At 41.3% G+C, this 22,416-nt stretch overlaps 1 protein-coding gene across 10 annotated transcripts in view; it reads left to right on the top strand.

The window, feature by feature from the left end:
- Eml4 (EMAP like 4) overlaps positions 1-22,416 on the top strand; it is a 123,920-nt gene that overhangs the window by 81,574 nt on the left and 19,930 nt on the right. For all 10 annotated transcript variants that reach the window (XM_085833007.1, XM_029470872.2, XM_021150126.2 and 7 more), the window contains 11 exons: positions 940-1,063; positions 2,231-2,380; positions 5,516-5,585; positions 6,833-6,943; positions 9,039-9,134; positions 11,504-11,638; positions 12,068-12,203; positions 15,311-15,462; positions 17,032-17,157; positions 17,243-17,374; positions 17,977-18,044. In XM_085833007.1, the coding sequence (XP_085689133.1) occupies positions 940-1,063; positions 2,231-2,380; positions 5,516-5,585; positions 6,833-6,943; positions 9,039-9,134; positions 11,504-11,638; positions 12,068-12,203; positions 15,311-15,462; positions 17,032-17,157; positions 17,243-17,374; positions 17,977-18,044 (1,300 nt within the window). The remainder of the gene's footprint in view (positions 1-939; positions 1,064-2,230; positions 2,381-5,515; positions 5,586-6,832; positions 6,944-9,038; positions 9,135-11,503; positions 11,639-12,067; positions 12,204-15,310; positions 15,463-17,031; positions 17,158-17,242; positions 17,375-17,976; positions 18,045-22,416) is intronic.

Raw genomic sequence — 22,416 nt, 5'->3', positions numbered from 1 at the left:
CGTCTATGCTTTGTTTTTGTTACTCATTCTAACCAGTCTGGAATGACATGCAATGTAGTTTTCAATCATATTTCCTTGGGTTACTATTAATGTTGCATGTTTTTTCAAATTGCTTGTTGACTTTTTATGGGAGGTTTTTTGTTGTTGTTGTTTTAGATTTATTTTATGTATGTGAGTACACTGTAGCTGATCTCAGACACACCAAAAGAGGGCATCGGATCCCATTACAGATGGTTGTGAGCTACCATATGGTTGCTGGGAGTTGAACTCAGGACCTCTGGAAGAGCAGTCAGTGCTCTTAACCGCTGAGCCATCTCTCCAGCCCTGTCTTTTTTTGGGGGAAGTATTTTCAAAGTACCTACTCATTTTTAAATGCATTTAAAGAGGGGGTTGCCTTGGTTTGTTTTTTACTATTGAGCAGGCATCCATTATGTGTTTAGAGACAGTCATGTCTCTTGGTCTATAACTTGGTTTTACTTTGTTATGTATTTGCTTACGCAGAAGTTCTTTAATTTGCAAGGTCTTGTTGTTTAGGTTGATTAAGTAGTGTGATAAACATGATTGTTGTCTGTCTAATTTTTTTCTACTTTGCAAGTTAAGAATCCTCAGTCATAAAGGTTTGCATTTTTTACTTGAGCTTTTTAAGCTTCTTGTAGAAATATGTAGACGAGTAAACTAAATTTGTATGAACACAGTTATTCCCAGCTAAGTGAACGGCTACAGATTGATATTTGTTTTCATTTTTGCTTCCACTCTTTTGGACTAGAGATTAACAGTGCCACTTTGTTTTCTACATATGCTCTATAGTATGTTAAAACATACATTGGAAAGCTTCAGCAGCTGCTCTTGTCGTGTTTTCATCATATCAATAATCAAATCATCTTTCCTACAATTATTGAGAAATTTATGTGCTTTAATCTTTGTCTTGTGTTTCAACAGAAGGAGAATATATTAAAATGTTTATGCGAGGTCGGCCAATTACAATGTTCATTCCTTCGGATGTTGACAACTATGATGACATCAGAACAGAACTGCCTCCGGAGAAGCTCAAACTGGAGTGGGTGTATCCTTCACAGACATGAAACAAATCTATTTGCTTTGTCCTAGTTTAATAAAAAGTTGCTTATCTAATGAATCAAATTCTCCTTACACCAGGAATAAAACATAACAAACTTAAGAAGCACTTGAGAAATTAAAAAGGAGACAGGATCTCTAAAGTGTGTTGGATATATTTTGCTAATAGCAATTTAAAATCGTCAGAATTAATACAGACAGGACAACAGCATCCCATGAGCGCCACAGCAGGCAGCAGCAACATGGCAGGGATGGTTCCAGACGAGGCCAGTGGCCAAGTGTAGTGGCCAAGTGTTGGCTCTGCACTTGCCCTGTGAATCACAAAATTCTTTTAGAAAGGGTTAATACCTTTCTCAGAGCTGCTGCAAGAAGGTAAAACACTGATTTGACAATTGATAACACGGGAAATGATGAATCCTTTTTTCGTTTGGTTGGTTTGTTTTGAGACATGGGGTCTTGCCACAGCTCCCTATGCAACCTTGGCCTTCCTGCCTTAGCTTCCCAAGCTTACCACCATGTAATTATTGCGAATCATCTAAAGAGTTCAGAATGGCAAGGATGCTTAATTCTGAAATTGACTACTACTCTGCCAGGCCCAGATACACACGAGTTTACTACTGAGCTTTCCTGATTCCACCTAGAAAGTCTCATGTGGGGAGCTAAAAACTCAGTGAAAAAGAAAGAGACATTGGACAAAATTAGGTTAGCTTGGAGAAGCTCACCAATCCTGGAATCTGGCACAGGATTTTATTGCTATTCTATACAGCAAACAGAGGGTAATTGTCCCTTATTTCTCATTTTAGGCCCAGCAGGCTTGTTATTTCCTGGATGAGCCTTCTCAGGTCCTACCTTGTGCTTTGTAAGTCAGGTCTCCTTACAGGCACGCTTCCCCTGAGCACACTGCCTCACAGGCACCACTTCCAACTTGTTCAGAGCTGTGTGGTTAGCACTGTGCTTGGTACATGCAAGCTAGGAGCTCAGAGTATATTTGTCCAAGGAATATGGACATTCAGACAAATACAGTATAAGACTTAGGTCTGGGTATGAGAGGGAAAGGTGAGTGTCCTGGCTCTAGTCTGGTTTTCTCTCCTTTGTGCCTCCATGACTTCTTACACGCCTTGAGTATTTGCTTTAAAACCTTGACTTTTCATTCAAGATATGGTTATCGAGGAAAGGACTGTAGAGCAAATGTATACCTGCTTCCCACAGGGGAGATAGTTTATTTCATCGCCTCAGTGGTAGTCCTGTTTAATTATGAGGAGAGGACTCAGCGACACTACCTGGGTCATACAGACTGTGTGAAATGGTGAGTATCAACACCGTTGCCATCCTTGTACCTGCCTAGCTTCTCTATAGTCATCATCGTCAGAGCTGTACTGAAAGTTCACCATTGGAAGCTTAGACTATAAGTAATAATGTTACTCATATTTTATACATAATAATTATATACATATATACAGTGTATTCTATGCACTATATTTTTAAAGTAAATAAGTCATTAACATTCTTAAAAACACTGTGGTATCAATAGCAATGGAATACACTGCTCTAAATCCCAGTTAATCTACCCTGCTGCTTCAGGTCTGTATTCCTTCCCACCTGGTCTATTGTATGCCATCTGTGTAGGACAGACTGGATGCTATGAATTTCTGGAAGTAGTTTTTTGTACATTTACTTAGTATTTATTAAGGGTTTATTCTATGTGATACGTTTTGGGTTTCAGGTTTTCCTCTTAGAAGGAGAGAAACCAAAACCTGAATGGGATTCTAAGTATCCGGTGTGCCATCAGACTGTAAATGCAGAGCTCTTTTTAGATGCATAGGCTTGGGTTTTAGTAATTGTTGCTGCTCTTTAGATAATTCAGTCATATGTTACTAGAATCCATTGTTTTCTTGCATTTAAAGGCTTAGCTTCTTTATAGTGTTCTGATAATTAAGTAAGAGTTTCACTTATGTATGAATGCTATAGGTTACTACATAGATGATAGCCTTCAGAAAAGGAGGTAAAAGTACATTTATATTTGCAGTATTATATATACAGAACCCATGCAGTGTGACACAAGTGAGAGAAGCATCTCATATCTGTCTCAGCTGGGTGCTAGCTGTAGTGTGTGTGGAGGTCAGAGTGTGGAAGTCAGCCCCGTGACGCCCTGCCTTAGGAACAAGAAGGAAACAGCAGTAACAGGAAGTTGAAAGCCCTGCACCCTGCACACGGTAAAGAGCAGACACACAAGTGTGTTCTCACTCCTGTGGGCAAAGAAAGTTGTGCAAAATATTTTGACTTCCACGTGTGTGAAGTATTTCTTACAGTTTCCTTTGAAAAAAAGTTATCACAGTTAGTGTCAAAAGTGAAGATTAAGGGAAAGTTAGAGAAGTCCTTCCAATTGGTGCAGGTAGGAAAAAGACTTTAAGTGGCTTTTGATATTGGAGCCATGCATTACCTGGTGCAGAAATTACAATTTAAAATTTTTGTTTGAAAAGAAAGAGTTAAATACAGCAAAAACATTAATGTGCTAGAGGTTTTCTTAATGATGAGTTAATTATTTTATGTGCATTGGTGTTTTGACTGTGTGTATGCATGTATAAGGGTGTTAAATCCCCAGAACTGGGAACAGTTATCAGCTGCCAGAGTTTTCTTCACTACTGAGCCATCTCTCTAGCCCCTAGAGGTTTGGATGGAGTTTTGTTTTGTTTTTTTAAATCTCGATTCAGGATATAAATTGTTTAAGAAGATATAAGAACATTAGCCTCCTTAGAAAGGAAAACCTGATATTATTTATGCCAGATTGTTGAAACATTTCACAAGATACAATTCTTATCATGGGGAAATTATAGAAATTTGGAACATTTTTATCTCATGTGACTAATACTGTTCTTCTGGAAAATGATTAGTAATATATAGCAAGAACAAAAAGTCTCTGCAATTGAGCTGACCCCTTAATATAGGAGGGCTCAGCGAGGGAGCCAACTGACAAGCTGAGCTCAGTCCCAAGAGCCTCCATTGTAGGAGAACGCTGACTCGGATAGTCTGCCTCTGACCTTCACATGCCCTCTCTCCATAAATACATGTTAATTGTTCTAGTATATAGAAGGATTCTAGAAAGGGACAGAAAGAGTGATTTTTGTCATCGGGAGCTAGGGAAATGGTTCAGTGTTAAAGCTTATGTTATGTGCAAGTATGACCTGAGCTATAGTCCCTGGTAGCACCAGTGTGAAAACCGGGCACAGCCACGTCTGTTACTATGATGGAGACAGGCCGTGCTCAGGCTGGCTGCCAGACGGTAGAGCCAAAACTGCACACTCTAGGGTCAAAAAATGACAGAAAAGGCAGTGAGTTGAGTGAGTAAAGGTGAATGTGGCAAACTCTATGGAGGATGCATGTGCTCACACACATACACTCCCACATGGTGAGTGGAGAGAACCAGCTCCCACAAGCTGTGCTCTGATCTCCACAGCAGCACATACTTAACCCACACACAGCCATAGGCACTTACCCACACACAGCCATGGGCACTTACCCACTCATAGCCATGGGCTTGCACACAAGTAAATAAATGTAATGAAAACTGTAATTGCAAATATTAAGTCAGGTGGCGAGTGATAGAGGAAGACACCCAACATTGTCCTCCAGCCTCCACAGGCAGGCTTGCACACATACACAGGAATGCACACTCGAAGCTTTGTGGTTGGGGGGGCTGTGCACCATGGTCAGAGTGCAGTTGCTACAGTGTTTTCCGTTTCCTTTAGAATTTATTGCTCTGGGTTAGATTTACAAAAGCTTAACATTAAGAAATAGTTATAGGGCCGGGCGTGGTGGCGCACGCCTTTAATTCCAGCACTCGGGAGGCAGAGGCAGCCGGATTTCTGAGTTCGAGGACAGCCTGGTCTACAAAGTGAGTTCCGGGACAGCCAGGGCTACACAGAGAAACCCTGTCTCGGAAAAACAAAAACAAAAAACAAAAAAAAGAAATAGTTATAGGTCAGTAAAATTATGTTAGAAGATGTTTACTGCTGGTTTTTGTTTGTAGAAAGTAGAAATGCCTGAAATACTAAAGAATTGTTAAGTTAGTAGGTGTGTAAGAGTGTGTAAGATGAAGCGATACTTAAATTTTAATAGATGAAGATTACACTGGACCATACTGAACTTCATAAAATGATGTCAAGATATTTGCCTAAGTATATTTGAACAGATAAAAATGGTTTCCATTCTTACTCTGCCAAATTATGACTAAATATTTTCTATGAATTCAGTGTTCCATTAATTTATTAATATTAATAAGAAAGAAAATTAGAAGCTTGCTTAATTTACTAATAAAAATAAATAGATCATGTGTGGTTTTAAGACTGAAAACTATCTGCTTTAAAAAATGTTGATACACAGGTGCCTTTATGCTGTTTCACATGTTTCTGTGTTTAAAGTTATGATAAATATTGCTTTTTAGCCTTGCTGTACATCCTGACAAGATTAGAATCGCAACTGGACAGATAGCCGGAGTAGACAAAGATGGAAGGGTAAGCGCCAGTTGGTGTGTCTGCCCTGCTGTCTCACTCCCTGAAGGTTATCGGGGAGGGTCTCTAGAATTGGGGAGGGGGGTGATTTCATGTATTAGCACACCGCTTAGACACACTGAGAGCTTGGGTTACTAGTTGGGTTCACTAAGTTGTTTCATCTGACATCTCATTTCTGAGATCAGCAGTGAGTGAGTACTGACGGTGACTAGCTCATGCACACAATGTTCTGTGGGTTCATTTGCTGCAGAGAAGACCTGCAAGTGAGCTTTATTTTAAAAGGCTTTCAAGATCCCTTCCAGTTCCATATTCTTTGAAGGGTTGTTTCCATAGACCTTATTAAGTAGATAAATTCGTTTTTGTTTTTTTTAAGTACATTATGTTAAGAATAAAGATAATATACTAAAAGTGAAGTATCAAGAATGGATGGTCACCCACACCTGAGTACTTGCTTCTTGGTGGCCTCAGGCAGGGGAACTATTTGAATCAGATCAGCCTGGATAAAGTTTTATGATCCCATCTCAAAAATAGCAAAATATTAGCTACTATACTGGCTAATTAATTAAGCAAGCTAATAGAGTACATTACAATTACATCCACCTTTTAGTGGCTGTAAAAGCTGGTTATAGTCTCTGTATCTTAGTCTACGTATCTCCAAAGATCACAGATTATGAGGATTAAATGATTTTCTTATATGGCATACATTAATCATGTGTGAAACATTAAATATGCAAATTATTTGCTGTCCTTATTTTCATAGTATGAGGGGGAAACATACCTATTCAATTGACTCCTCTTCCAGAGGTCCTGACTTCAATTCCCAGCACCCATGTGTCACAACCATCATGCTGGGATCTGATTCCCTCTTCTGGTGTGTGCTAAGACAGAGTACTCATTTAAATACTAAATATTTAAAAAAAAAAATTCTTTAGAGGCATGTCTGAATTTAGTAGTTTTTATCTTACTAAAGTGGGGACTTAGGCTGGGTATGGTGGTGCATGCCTTTAGTCCCAGCACTCAGGAGACATAAGCAGGTGATACCTGAGAATTTGAGGCCAACCTGGTCTACATAGTGAGTTCCACATAATGAACTACATAATGGTGAGACTCTGTTTCAAAAAAAAATCAAAAACAAGCAAACAAAAATAGGGCAAGTTGCTCTTGGTAGTGGTGTACATACCTGTTGTGAGGTAGTTTTTGTACCTATCTGCACCCACCTAGATATGTTAAACCTGTCTTATGTTTTGCAGCCTCTGCAACCCCATGTCAGGGTGTGGGATTCAGTAAGTCTTACCACACTGCATGTTATTGGACTTGGAACTTTTGAGCGTGGAGTAGGATGCCTGGATTTTTCAAAAGCAGTAAGTCACAGTTATTGTTTAAAGTAAGCAATCTATGCCTGAATTTGTTTTGTGAATGTGTGGGATCATGTATCCATCCAAAAATGAAATGCAAGTTATTTCCAACATAGCTATTGTTAAATAGCTAGTGTTGTAATTTGATTAAAGTATTAAATTCAATTTAGGATTTAGGATATGATTTAGGATCAAGATACTACATTTAGTTATATTTAATTTGTCTCTCTTGTTGTTCTGTTGCTGTCATGGAGTTGTTATAAAGATACCATGACCACACAACTTATAAAAGAAGGCATTTAATTAGGGCATGCTTACAGCTTCAGAGGTTTAATCCATTGTCGTTGTTGCAAGGAGTATGGTGGCATGCAGATAGACATGGTATCTGAGAGTTTCTACAGGCGACTGAAAAAGACTTGGGCTTGGCATGGATGGGCTTCTAAGACTTCAAAGCCCATCCCCAGGGACAAACTCTCCAGTATGGCCACACCTCCTAATCCTTTCAGATAGTGCCACTCCCTGATAACCGAGCATTCTACTCAGTCTGTGGGGGCAGTACTCAATTTGAACCCGCACATTGTCTTTGTCCTGAGATAGGGTACCAGTGTAGTAGTGGAGGGAAATTGAAATAAGCAATAAGACATGACTTAATTTCAATTTGTATCAGAGGAGATATTCATCTTATTAGGTAATTCTGATATCACATGAGAAAAAGGAACCAATCAGATCTTTGTATTCCCTAAAGATCCATGAATATTAGTTCTGATAGCATATAGTGATCTGGAGAAATGGCGTCATGGTTGAGGTTACTTGTTGCTCTTACAGAGGATCTGGGTTCGGTTCCCAAGATCCACATGATGGCTCACAACCATCTCTAACTCAGTTCCAACAGATCTGACACCCTCTTTGGCCTCAAGAGGTACCAGACATTCATGTGGTACACATACATACATGCAGGCAAAAAACATCATTTTTAATAATTGTGTGTAGCAATGGCCTTTCATCTTTCAGGGTTTATTATGAGAAGAAAGTAAGATGTTGCTCATCTGAACACTTGACTTTTTCTTGGATTCGTGATTACATTTTTGAAGTATGTAAGAAACCTGCATTAAATTTTCAAGTGGCTTTCATTTTACATTTCAGAGTATGTTTAGCTGTTCATATTACCTCTTCAGTTCTTACCCGCCAGTGGCTCTATTCTGATTTACAGGAGTTTCGTAGATCATGAAAATAAAGAGAGATTTTTGAAGCAGAAAATCTAGTTGAGTTTAACAGCTTTGCTGGTTTGCAGGCACCAAGTGACAAGAGTCTGGCAGGCCAAGAAAAGGGGAGGAAGCAAAACAGAGCACTGGTGGCAGGGGCTAGTGGCCTGGCTCTGTGCTCTGGTGGATGGTGGCAGGGGCTAGTGGCCTGGCTCTGGGCTGTGACTGAGTATCCAGACTATCTACATAGTCTGTACTCTGTAGCTGTCCTTCATTCTGATGACCATTTCAAGTGAGGGAGACAGAGAGAGGCAAGTGCTGCCCCCAGCTTCACCAGAGCATCTGTTCCAGTGACATTTTGAGGCATATACCACCGATGATGCTACAAGAAATAAATTGTTTGACCTCATCCCTAGTTCCTTCTCTTAAACTTACATTATCTGTGGGAATGAAGGTGGTTTCAGAAAAATAAGATAGAAAAATATTTATTTTCATCTATCTCATTTATGTTACAAAAGCTGAAATCAGTGGATTTTAAAGTATCATATAATTTTAGCATATTTCATCAAACTATTCAAAGTTCATCAGACAGAAGTACATAGAATTACATATATTTCTGTGCAGCTCCTGCTTAGAGAATTGCCTTACATATTTCTAACAGCAAGAAAGAAGCATAAGAGAGTGAAGGGACTGAGAGTCACAGAGGTGGGCTGTTGCTAGATGATAGCCAGGGCCTCACTGGCTGGTGGGAGTCAGTCAGGAGTAAAGCTGGACATAGGACCAAAGTTAGTGTGTTTCTCTATTCCTAAAAAATACAGTTTTTGTAAATAGTACATTCAGTTGTGTCTTGAGTTTAACAAATAGTAATGGCATTTTTTCCTTCAAATTTACTTATTTAGGATTCAGGTATTCATTTATGCGTTATTGATGACTCCAATGAACATATGCTTACTGTATGGGACTGGCAGAAAAAATCAAAAATAGCAGAAATAAAGGTAAATCAAATAAACTTTGGATATTGTATTTTAAAGTTCATTATTTGATAGGTATTTGGATTTATAATATATGCCTATCCAGGTTATAAGAGTAAATGTTTTTTGTTTTGTTCTGTTTTTTCCCGTTTATCAGATTCTGTGACTTTTAACATTACAGCTAGATAAACCATAAGAGCTGGTGTGGAACCGTTTCAGAAAACACTGAGTGCCCTGCTTAGCTGCTGCTGTTTCATGGATTGGGCTTTTCAGTCAGTCTTTAAAGCTTTATAAGTCTAGAGGGAACCTTTACCCTTAAGAGCTTGCTTGATATAACTGAAGGTCAGATATAAAAATAATAAGGTTTTTGTATAATGATTATAAACAATGCCATAACATTTAAAGGGATTGTAGAATTTGTGAGTGCTGTGGAATATTGCAGAACCATGGTGTGGCTCAGCCTGGCTTTTAAGAAAAATGTAAGTTAGCATCGCAGCTGCATTTACATGGGGCAGAAATGTTAAGACTACAGAAGGGCTTTGATAAGTTCTTAAAGAAGAATAGGTTTCCAAGGTTGGAATGGTTCCGCAGGTAGAACTAACTGGTCCTGCTCTTGCAGAGGACCAGCTCCCAGCACCCACACATCATGTATATACCACCTGTGACTCCAGCCTCCATGGGCACCTGCACACAGGTGTGAGCGTGCACACAGACATACATTTGCATAAACATGACTAACAAGTAAAGGATATACTTTGCTTCAGCGCCTTGTCTCTTTTGTTAGGGTTATTTTTGATAAATTGCAAGTTTTTTACTTTTTCCCTTAAAAATGGGTTTTTGTTATTGTAACTTCTAAAGCAAGCAAGGTACAATTGATTGTACTTGAAATTCGCTGTCAGAAAATCTCACCTTAAGAACATAAGAGAAGACAAGTAACCCATTCTGTATAGTTTAGACCACTGATGTGTGGGGAAGTTGAAGCAAAATGAACTACATAAGTGTTTTCTCTTTTGTAGTTAGGTCTACCCCGTGAAGTCTTGGTTTCCCCGCTGGCCATTCTTTACCCCTTTCCAGGATGTGTTGCTAGGACAGAGCTTTGTTTCAGGCCCTCCACTGAGGGTATTCCTGTCTCACTAAGATACCACACACAGTCCACACCTCTGGCTCAGGTTTCCCAGGCATTGTATATGAATGCAATCCATCACAAATGAAGAATAGCATGTCACAGTCTCCTGATTGTCTCACTCAGAGACGATGGACGCTGTAGTCATCCAAGACCACAGGCTTGTGCTTGTCTCTTCCCCTCTTTTCTCTCATCCAGATTCCTCGAACTCTCTTAGATGTCCGTTGCCAGAATTGGTCATTGTAAAGCAACTAAAACTTAACTCCAGAGCATTTGTTTGTTCCTATTCAGGGTAGAGAGGAAAGCCTTGGGGTTGGAGGGGAGCATTTTGTTAAGAAGGACTGGGTTCTAGGGCTAGATACCTGGGCCTTCTCTCCCCCGTCTTCCTCCTCTATGTTATTCTAACAGGAGACTGTCCTTGCCTACATCAGAAAGATTTGAGTGCTTGATAAATACCTTCTACTGTATGTGTGTTTGAAGGTCGGCATGGAAGCGCTGCTGTGTGGGTTGTTGGTAGGTCGGGATGGAAGTGCTGCTGTGTGGGTAACTATTTGGCATTACTTGCTAACATGTGCCTACTTGCTGACAGCCTGTTGCTCTCCAGAGTGTATAAACCCAACAGAAATCAATTGACGTGATTGGTTCACAAGAATGCAGATTACATTGTCATTTATGATAGCTAAAAGAGAAAAAAGTGGAACTACCCTAATTGCAGTCAGCAGGAGATTCATTCTCTCCCTCCCCCTCCTCGATCCTTTTCCAAAGAGTATTTTACAGCATTTAGCATCAACATGAATGGAGCTCACAGATACAGGGTTGGAAAATCCTGTAAACATTAAAGGAGTGCACTGTATGCGCTTCCGCTTAGGTGAAGCAGAGGAGCTTGCACTCTGCCTTCCTAAGCACAGGCACGGGCTGGGTAACTAGAAGGGGATGTGGTCTGTTTCTAGCTCTGCTGCTTTGAGCTTTAAGACATCACATGGCTCTTGCATCTTACATAGTGTGCTTTCCCAAATATGTAAGACGTAAGCTATAGTTCTTAACAAATGTCTTATAAAAAGTAGCAAAAGAATTGCTATAATAGCATAAGTATATCAAATTTAAATCTTACTAAAAATTCTGTACTTTTTTTTTCTTTTGAAAAATAAGCCTTAGGAGAAAAAGCAAACTTCCTAAACTATTTTTCCTGACTTTATAAGGAACTCTAATTAGATTTTGGTAAGAGTAAGAATATACATTCTTTTAAAACTATCACTTTTTTTTTCCACAGACAACAAACGAAGTTGTTTTGGCTGTAGAATTCCACCCAACAGATGCAAATATAATAATAACATGTGGTAAATCTCATATTTTTTTCTGGACCTGGAGTGGCAACTCACTAACAAGAAAACAGGGAATTTTTGGGGTAAGGATCAGACTGTTGGAACATCATTGTGTGTGGGGGGGTGTATGTAGGGGTGTGGGTGGGTGTATGTAGGGGTGTGGGGGGGTGTATGTAGGGGTGTGGGTGTGTGTAGGGGTGTGGGTGGGTGTATGTAGGGGTGTGGGTGTGTGTAGGGGTGTGGGTGGGTGTATGTAGGGGTGTGGGTGGGTGTGTGTAGGGGTGTGGGTGGGTGTGTGTAGGGGTGTGGGTGGGTGTATGTAGGGGTGTGGGTGGGTGTATGTAGGGGTGTGGGTGGGTGTATGTAGGGGTGTGGGTGTGTGTAGGGGTGTGGGTGGGTGTGTGTAGGGGTATGGGTGGGTGTGTGTAGGGGTGTGGGTGGGTGTGTTATTGTAGGGTAAGTATAAAATCACCATGCCAAAGAGAAAACTAAAAATTCTCATTTTATTGTAGAAATATGAAAAACCAAAATTCATTCAGTGTTTGGCATTCTTGGGGAATGGAGATGTTCTCACTGGAGACTCGGGTGGAGTCATGCTGATCTGGAGCAAAACGATGGTAGAGCCCCCGCCCGGGAAAGGACCTAAAGGTATCCTCTCCTTCAGCGCTGCATCCCTTACCAACCAGTAGAGCGCTCCAGAAAGAGCCTTTCTAAGGAAATTATTCATTGTGCATATATAATCTACATGTATTCATATAGAACTCTTCCCTCCAGAAGTTGAATATGAGAGGGAGAACACATGCATACTAATTTAAACTATATAAAGTTTCACTCTCCTGAGCTGGTCCTCAGGTGTCTGAGCAGATCTCATGGTCATGCTGTTAGAAAAGACAAACGGAGAGAATGAGCGAACCATAGCTCTGTCCCGCCTTTCCTTTCCTACCTGCAGCCCCCTCTTCCCAACCCTGCTGGGAGGTCTTGGCCACACATTAGCAAGGCACAAACCAGGCACACAGGAAGAAGACATTTTAAAAATGCTTATCACTCCTAAATCTTTGTCAGGCTCCTTTTCTAGAACTCAGAAGTCCAGCCTTTTGGCCTGCTCGCTCAGCATGTCACCTGCATGGGCCCTTCACCTAGGTGGTAAGAGCCTGACCTGGTGCTAGCGTCTGCCTGCATCTGTGTCTGTGTTTGAGTGGACAGAGCCTTCCAGCTGTCCTCCCTGGGCAGGCGAGATAACCTGCTGATCATGGAGACTCTCTGGGCGATGAGAGGAATGGAAGAGCTTGCCATTAGACTTGGGTAGGCTTGGCCACACAGTTAAACCTCAGCATAAAATCTTTAAACTCAAAAACAGTAATTTTTCTCAGCAAGTATTTCAAATGTTTAACCTAAGCTAGACTGACAGAATTATAGATTCATAAGAGAAAGATTTTTCAACTGTAATGTTTTATTTATAGTCTGTAAAAGAAACTTGGAATATGCTTAAATGTGAAACACAGCATTTTTTTTTTAACTTAGTTACTATCTGCGCTTTGTGTCAGCATCCCAGCTTGAAAGGCAATGAGTGGAACCGAGCCACTCACTTGGTGGAGGTTTTATCCTGATGACACAGTTCTTTAAGTTTGCTTTCTGTTTTCTAACATCTGTCATTCTGGGAAGGTCATACATGTGTGACAAGGTTTTCTGACATGTTTAAAAACAGGGCGGCTGAATTAAGAACAGAAAACTTTGATTTTCCTTTTTGCATTCTTCACAGGGAGCCATGGTGTTCACACCTGATATTTAATGGGTGTTTGTGTTAGACAGGGTCTGACTGACGGACCTAACTGACTGACCTGGAACGCATAGAGATCCACAGTCTGTGCCGCCCACGTGCAGGGAGTAAAAGTGTGTGCCACCATGCCTAGCTGTTTTTGCAATTTCTTTCCTTTTGGGGGTGGGGGTTAATTGGGGGCATGGCATGTTTCAAGACAAGATTTCTCTGTGTAGCCCTGGCTGTCTTGAAACTAGCTCTGTAGATCAGGCTGATCTTGAGCTCAGAGATCTGCCTGCCTCTGCCTCCCCAGTGCTGGGACTTAAAGCACACACCACCACGTCTGACTAGTTTTGTAATTTCAAAACTACTTACTACTTGGACCACGTACAAGAAGGGAGAGCTACGATACGCCTGCTCACCCTTTTCACTCTCTTCCTTCCTCTGTCCTTGACTTAAGGGACTCCGCAGTGCTCAGAAAATTCACATTTTTTTAGATGTCCTTTCTCTCCTGGGCACCTGGGTGCAGTCAGAGCAAAGATGGATAAATTGTATAGACAGACATCCAGTGATCATGTTGTGTGGCTCAAGAGGTGGATGTGTTTAGGTGGAGGCAGTAGATCGGAGCAGTAGGTCCATTGCACCTTTCTACCAGGGATGCACCTACTGCCCAAGAGCAGCTCTCAAGGTCAGCTACACTGAAGACATTTTGATGATGCCAAACCCTTGTTAATTTCAGCTAATCTTGCAAACTTGATGACAGCTCTAATAGAAAAGTAGGTTAATAATCTCAGTAAGAGCCTTGTGGATACATCATTCACATGACATAAAGTGTGCTCTGCTCCTTTAAGAGTGCAGTCAGTAATGCTTACTAGATCCACTTTATGCTCTTTGTCGGGGTCTACTAGGAAGGAACCATGCACCAATTAGCTTCCCCCATCTCTCAAAATAAAGTAAAATGTGTGGCTTTAGATAACTAGTTTTTTATTTGGCTTTTTGTTTTCTAACATTTTTCGCTATATAGGCCAGGCTGGTCTAGAACTTACTGTGTAGCCCAAACTGCCTCCTAGGATTATAGGTGTGCTCTACCATGACTAACGATGACTGACAGTTTAACTTGGCAAGTTCCTAAGGTCCATCCCGCGAGGCTTGTTGTCCCTTACCTCCCCTTGACCTAGTGTTCAGTCATCTAGGCACAGCCCTGTTCTACTTACCGTCATCAGTTGCTATACAATTTTTAAAAATGAATGGTTTTTAAATCTTGTTTTTTTCTTCCCGTTTTTCCACAAGAGCTAACGCTATTTTGTTGACTTTCGCCATGTTTAAACAAGGCTCTGGCTTCCATTGTGAACCTGGTAACTAATTCTGTAAGGCATTATCTCCCACAGGCTGACTGTCCACTTGTCTCATTAGCCTCCCTTGACTGCTAGAGCCCTGCCCTGAGTAAGCGACATGGACTTGGTTTGGATGATGTCATTTCTTTTGTTTCTCAGCAGACTAGAAAGAAGAATTCAATGTTTATTAGTGATTGCCATGCACTGAGCTTACAGAGGCTTTTGCAAAGCTCCAGGGACACTGAGGTGGGAGGGAGCCTGGGATCCTGGCTATAGCTTTACCGATACCTGGGATCCTTGCTTTGCAAACTCGTCACACTACTGTAAAACTGCACAAAGCCATCACGGGAGGTGACGCTGACGTTGATGCCGAGCTGCACTTTATTTCCCCTGTGGTCTGCACAGGAAGCACTGTTGCAGCAGCTAACAGGGCTTTTAAGGAAAATACATGTACAGTGCGTGAATCCTGATGTGAATGTAAAGGACTACGTTCAGTCTGAAGGCTCGTGCCTGCCGTGTCTGGGACCAGGTTCTTGACTAGGGAAATGTGAACTGTCTGCAAATTCACCCTGTAGCTCTGCTAAAGCTGGTTTCCAGAGAGATACTAAAGTCTAATAAAACATGTTATTTCTCCTGTTTTCATTTTTTTTTTCTTACCATATTAGGTGTGTATCAGATCAACAGACAAATCAAAGCTCATGATGGCAGTGTGTTTACACTTTGTCAGATGAGAAATGGGATGCTATTAACTGGAGGCGGAAAAGACAGAAAAATAATTTTGTGGGATCATGATCTGAACCTTGAAAGAGAAATAGAGGTAAGGCTGGGAATGGGATCTTAAAGCAAAACTCTACTCACTGCTGGGCGTGGCAGCACACCCCTGTAATCCCAGCACTGGGGAAGCAGAGGCAGGCGGATTTCTGAGTTTGAGGCCAGCCAGGGCTACACAGAGAAACCCTGTCTTGAAAAACAAACAAACAAACAAAACAAACAAAAAACTCTACTCATGCATTTTGTCCCATTTTGAGATAGCTTTTCTGGTTCCTTCTGTTCATTCCCTCCCCATAGGAAAGTGTTTGTTACAGCACAGAGGACTCTCTAAACAGAATAATGTGGAGTTTGAGGGCTTTATTATGCAGTGCAAGAAATTAAACTCAGGGTCTGTCACAGGCTAGGCAGATCCGGATAAGCAGAGGCATTTTAAAACCAACCCTTCCTGAGGAAGAAACGTGCCATCTCAGAGTCATTCTGTGGGCTCTGTTATCAGTGTGAAGGACACTGAGCATATGTCGCATAGTGTGTGAATGAAATGGTCTCACAAGGAGACCTGAGAATGGCCATTATAATACTTTACAACCCAGTCATCCCTCGTATCTGTAAGGGAGTAGTCTCTAGTATCTGCGTAGATGCTAGAATCTGTAGGTACTGAAGTCCCTGTCATCAAGTATATCTTTGGACTTAAACTTTAAATTGTCTTTGTATTGCTTACCATACCTGATACAGTGCGACTGCTATGGAAGTGTTTTACTGAACTGTATAAGAACTAATCAATGGTGGGCAGGGGTAGGGTGGATACATACTCGGTACATACATACATACTCAGTATACACATACATATATACATACATACTCAGTACACACATACATTCTCAGTACATACATACATACGTACATACTCGGTACACACATACATATATACATACATACTCAGTACACACATTCTCAGTACATACATACATGCATACTCAGTACGCACATACATGCTCAGTATATACAGAAGGTTTTTCACCTCAGTATTTTCAGTCCATGGATGATTTAGCACTTGAATACAAAACAGAGTCTACAGGTTAAAGGGTCAGCTGTGTTTTGATTTACTGTAATTTTCATCTTTTGGTCCCTGAATAAGGGATGAATGTGTTATCCCCATGTCATAGGTAAATGAATGGTCTTAAGCTAAGTAACTTGCCCAGAAGAACATGAAACAAATCCCAGACCATATTCTTTATGAGCTGGGATAGAACTTCCTTCCTCCCCCACATTTCTATAACCCTCAGTATCATACAGAATATAAATGTAAATTTTACTGAAGTGGGCTGCAAGTTAGATCACTGACAAGCTTGAATAGCATGTGGGAGACCCTGTTCTACAAAGATAATTATGATAAATGTGGCAAAGAATGTTGATAATAATACATTGTAACTTCTGTGTAATAAAGTGTAATTGAACATTAAATTACAATCTGATGAGACCACCACATAGTTTCAGGTTTAGAATCTGTCTTTATTACCCTCTAACTGCAGACAGCTGTGAGCATAGATAGCACTGTTGAGGTAGTAATTATTGCATGTCACTGTTTGTGGTAACTTCACCCCTTCGTTTGTTCCAGGTTCCTGATCAGTATGGCACCATTAGAGCAGTTGCAGAGGGAAGGGCAGAACAGTTCTTAGTAGGCACATCACGAAACTTTATTTTACGGGGAACGTTTAATGATGGCTTCCAAATAGAAGTCCAGGTAAGCTGTGGGATGCCCACGTTTTCTACATTATTTCTCGACAATATGCTTTGGTTCTTACAAGGAGGGTTTTTTTCGTTTTCAGGGTCATACAGATGAACTCTGGGGCCTTGCAACACATCCCTTCAAAGATTTGCTCTTGACGTGTGCTCAGGACAGGCAGGTGTGCATGTGGAACTCAGTGGAGCACAGGCTGGAGTGGACCAGGCTTGTGGACGTGAGTGCAAAGATTCCCCGTGCAGACTCCTCCCACTGGCGCTCGATGAAGCATTCATGTAAACGTGTGCTTGCAGTTTGGTAAAAGGGTCGAGAGTAAGACATTTGTCTGGTCTCCTTCCAATGTGGTAGTCGGATGCTTTCCTTGCAGTTTCAGTAGTAAACTTACAAAGATTTTGTATATTTGTGGAACATTAATTGTGAAATACTTGGGCCTCTGTGGTTTTACAGTTGGAGTTAGCAAATGCTGTAGCAGAGTGTACTGCCTTCCTTGTGGGTCACCTTGTATTTCTCACTACTGTATACACATCCTGCCTTTTCTACCCCGAAAGAAGTGTTCTTTGTGAAGTTCTTACCAGATCTGCTGTTACCTGTACTGTTCCACTCCCTGGCCACGAGCCCGTCACTTGTTTACCCTCACTAGTCAGTCAGTCCCTTTGCCACTTCTGTCCATGTAGCATTTCTCATTGGTTTACAGTAAAGCTGACTAGAACTTCTTGTTTATTTAAAACAAGTTATTTTGAAAGTTTTTTTTTTTAAACAGTTCCCTTAAACCTAGGAGCCTTTATCCTATGCCCAAATGCCTGTCCTTTTCTCCTCTAGGAACCAGGACACTGTGCAGACTTTCATCCAAGCGGTACAGTGGTAGCCATTGGAACGCACTCAGGCAGGTAGGCAGATCTGAAATGGTGGGCTGCTTGCATCATTGGGAAAAATCATGTCATATAACACATTTAACTACTCTAGTGTGTACTTGGTCAGTCACTGTTTTCCTGAGCTCTAAATGAAGCATAAAGCTAGAGGGATTTGAATATCATGAAGGCATACTGTTTGAATAAAGGTGTCAGATAGATACACAGAGCCCTATTTTGTGTTCTTGTTTTAATTGTTCTGATGGATTAGCTAGGAGAATGCTCAGCAAGCAAGGTGCTTGCCACCAACCCTGACAGTTCAGTTCCTAGAATCAGAAGAACCAACTCCTAAAAGTTGTTCTTGGACCTCCACATGCAGCCATGACACCTGCACCCACACCCACACACAAAGAAAATAAATGTTAAAAAAAAAAAAACTAAAAAGATGTGGTTGAAAACCACTGAAACTACTTTCTAACATCTGTGTGACTGTGAGGTCCTCCATCTTAGCTATGTACTCCAAAGGTAAGGTAGTTACTACCTCAGTAGTCACCATAGCAGTGCTCGCAGTCAGTCCGTGCTCACTGGTGTGGAGTCTCCTGTTGGCAGATACGGCTGTCACTGCTGGATTAGATAGAGCTCTGCCAAGCTCCACACCTGCTTCCACACCTCGGATTCGTGGATATTCCATTTGTTTTATTTTCCCTTTGGTCTGTAAATACCTAACTTCACTGTATGAAATTGAAAAGCTACTACTTTAGCCATTCAGATTACTCATTTCACTTTTTAAGTCACATTTAGGGCTAGGAACTAGTTTTCTGTAAAACATGTCCAAATGGTACAGGAACAGAGAAATGGACTGGTAATATCTTGTGCCATGTGTCCGTGTCCATGTATAGATTCTGCATCGTGTTGCCAAGTAGTGAGTACATTGATGATTGCCACAGCGTCCAGCATGCATTAGTGTGGTGCTAAGGAAACATAGCAGAGCACTTCTCCTGGAGGAGTTTGACTAACAGTGGGCCTGAGGTTGAGTCCTCTGCTTTTCTCCCTGGTGTCTTCTGTAGCTTTTGGGCCTGTCCTAACTACCTAGCATTGGCAGTAGGAATCAAACTTGGGTCTTCTAGAAAATTCGCATACACTCTTCACTGTGTAACTGTCCCTCTAGCCCCAACATTCCTGTTTTTGTATCTAGAGGTTCATTTAAAAAAGCAAAAACCATAAACACAAAAACCAAAAGACACTGTTATGGATGCATAGCTTTCTAAAGGAAGAGATGCATTTATATAGGGACTTCAGGTTAATTCTACCTTTAAAATGTGTGTGTGGTCACTAAAGAAACTAAAAGTCATATAACAGGCATGATGGCACATGGCTGTGATCCTAGCGTTTGTGGGGTGGAGGTAGGAGGATCAGGACTTTAAGGTCAGCTCTGGTTTTATAATAGCAAGTTCAAAGCTATGTGATCACCCTCACCCCAACCACCTCCACACACAAAAGTCGTCATCATAAAGGATGCTGGGTATTTTATTTGGTACTAGGCTCACAAGTCAGCTTAATCTATAACAGAAGAGTTCCCATCCCTGGTGGCTATTACATCAGAAGTCCATTAGAGCCTCATAGTAATGACACATTACTCCCAAATAGAAAATTTGCTCTACTGTATACACTCCAGAGTGAGATGTTGTAAATACAATGCGAAAAGACAAGTTTTGCAGAGATTTTCCTTGTCTAGAACTTTCAGTAAGAACTGAGATCGTAGCCACAGTGGCAACTTCTGAAAGAATACCCGCCGTGAAGCGACAAGGGTGAGAGCTCCCAGTGTTGCTGCACATCCGTAGGAAAACCATACACTTTAACAAGCTCATTGGCTTCCTGTTAAAAATCATTTGTCAGGCTGGGGAAAAAGGACTCAGAGGGTAATGCTCTTGATGTGAAAGGCCATGACTGGAGTTAGGCATGGCATCCAGCCTATAGCCCAGCACTCAGAGTGGAAACAAGCTAGCTAGCAAGGATAGCCGAGTCTGCAAGTTCCTGGGTCTAATGAGAGAGGGGGAGGGGGAGGGGGAGGGAGAGGGAGGGAGGGAGAGAGAGGGGAAGGGGGGGAGAGAGGGGGTGAGAGAGAGAGGGGGAGGGAGAGGGAGAGACTGACTCTGCCTCAGCTTATGGCTTCCACACACTGACAAACTGGAAAAATTAAATAAAAAATAAAAATGCTGCTGAGGACCAGCCTCAGTTGTTTCAAGTTCTTAAGAATGGGAGGATTGGATCAGCACAAAATCAGAGTCTCAGGTAACTACACACCTACAAGCTGACCCATTGCTGGTCAGAAGCTGTGCTCACAGACATCTTTCAGCTCGCTCGCACGCGTGCTCTCTCTCTCTCTCTCTCTCTCTCTCTCCTTAGAAAGTTGATAAATAGGTCAGGGTAATGTTAATATTTTTAACTTGTCTTAAATTTGCAAAATCTCTTTATTAAGCTCATCCAAATACCTATGTCCACAATGCTTTGCACCCTCTTTTCCATGTGCTATTTTAAGTCCTGCTGCAGCTCCCCGAGAGCTCCCTTACAAGCGGAAATTCTGCCTCTTAGAGCTTGTAGCCTAGTTTCCTTAGGCAGGCGATGCCAGGGGGTGCAAATCAGTGGGTTCCAATCTTTCCAGAAAAGAAGTTCACTGGTCCAATGGCTCCCTCGCAGGGTCCAAAACTGGTCTGCCCAGCCTTTATCTTCTTTATCATACATATATCTTCCAGTTTTCCCCAATAATATCTCTAACTCCAACTGTCTGTTAATAGAGATTTCCCCTGGTAGGGGCTCTCACCTTTGCTCACTAACCCAGTAGACCCAGCTGTTTCTTCCTCCATCTTGTCCCTTGTACTTTCCATGGACATCCCTGTTCTTAGTGACCCAGGCCCACTGTTCCTTTTACTTGGGGTCTTCAATTCTCTTAACTACTAAAACTTCAAGTTTCTCAAAAACATTTCCTGCCTCAAATATTTCCTAGTACAACCTAATCATCATGAGTTGGCTAAAATTTCCCAGAGCCGTCAGCCTCCACATCCAGAGCCCTTTGTCCTGATTAGCCTGGGTTGGCTGCTTGAATGGCCAGGACCAGAGCAGTTTGTTCCTAACAGACATCAGAGCTATTTTCTTCTCTAGTAATGCCCTCAATCCTGTCCCCAGACATTTTTACCAAAGTTTATTTGAGGACAAATATGGTATAGACAAAGGCAAAGCAGACAAGAAGAACAATGCCATCTATATACTAGAAAGTCTCAGATGCAGTATTCAGGTTGACAGTGCTCCCGTGGCCAAAACTGTCATGTAGTCGCATTCACAACCATATCACACCTGACAAATTCTATTCCAAAAATAGAAGAATTAATCTGCTATGCATTTAAAGAAACAGAAAAACACAAGAGTTTGTCTTTCATTCATAAGCAGCTGCTATCTCTAACCAGTGTGGGTTTCCACACATGAGATCATGATCTGGGCTTTGCTGCTTGCTAAGGTTGCTTCCAGAGAGATAAAAGTTGTATGTAGAAAAATAATAATAATATGTTGTATGCGTGTAGCATTCCTAGGACATTGAAGTGTCTTGGAAGCAGCCTTAATAGTAGGGGTTGTCAACTATGAAATTAATAATAATTTGAAATATATAAGAATATAATAAATTTTGATAATCGTATTAAAAACTTGAAGCTTTGGAGCTAGATAGATGGCTCAGCAGTTAACACTGGCTGCTCTTCCTAAATTTAATTCCCAGCAACCACGTGGTGGCTCACAACCATCTGTAATGTGATCTGCTGTCCTCTTCTGGCATGCAGGTATACAGGTATAGAGCACTCGTATACATAAAATAAATAAATCTTTAAAAAACAGACAAACAAAAAACCTTGAAGCCTGATACTCACTGTAGCTCTATAGTCTTGGTTGGGATACCATCTTATTCTCTCTTTGAAAAAGCAGTTCTCGATGCTTTAGTGGTAGCAGAGGATTGGTAACTGACATAAACAATTCTGCAGTCTGTGGGCACTGCAGCTGCACCATCTTGTGTTCAGTGAGCATGGACCATGTGGCTTCAGTGGGCCAGCCTCTCACAAAGTACCAACTTTATTCATGAATGTGTGTCCATCCCCGTTCCTGTCTACCTCCCCACTATGCACCTGTCGTTCCTCCTAAGTCTTCCATCCTCCTCAGAGGCTCCCCTGTGAGCTGTGCTGTGAACACACTAGTGTCAGCTCTAGTGTCATCTTACCTTTCTGTCTCTAAACAATGCTTAGCAGAAGTACAGGTGACAGTCTTTGAATTCCTAAGAAGAAATGAAAAGTAGGCCCATGTCTGTCTAGCAGCATTTTTTGATAAATAAACTCAGCATTAATTAGAAGATGCACTATCATAGTTATAAGGT

Source organism: Mus caroli, unplaced genomic scaffold (genome assembly GCF_978045245.1).
Source record: "Mus caroli unplaced genomic scaffold, Mus_caroli_1 scaffold_18, whole genome shotgun sequence".
Lineage (NCBI taxonomy): Eukaryota > Metazoa > Chordata > Mammalia > Rodentia > Muridae > Mus > Mus caroli.
Note: the sequence above shows the minus strand (reverse complement) of the source record. Positions and strands in the feature narration are given on the sequence as shown.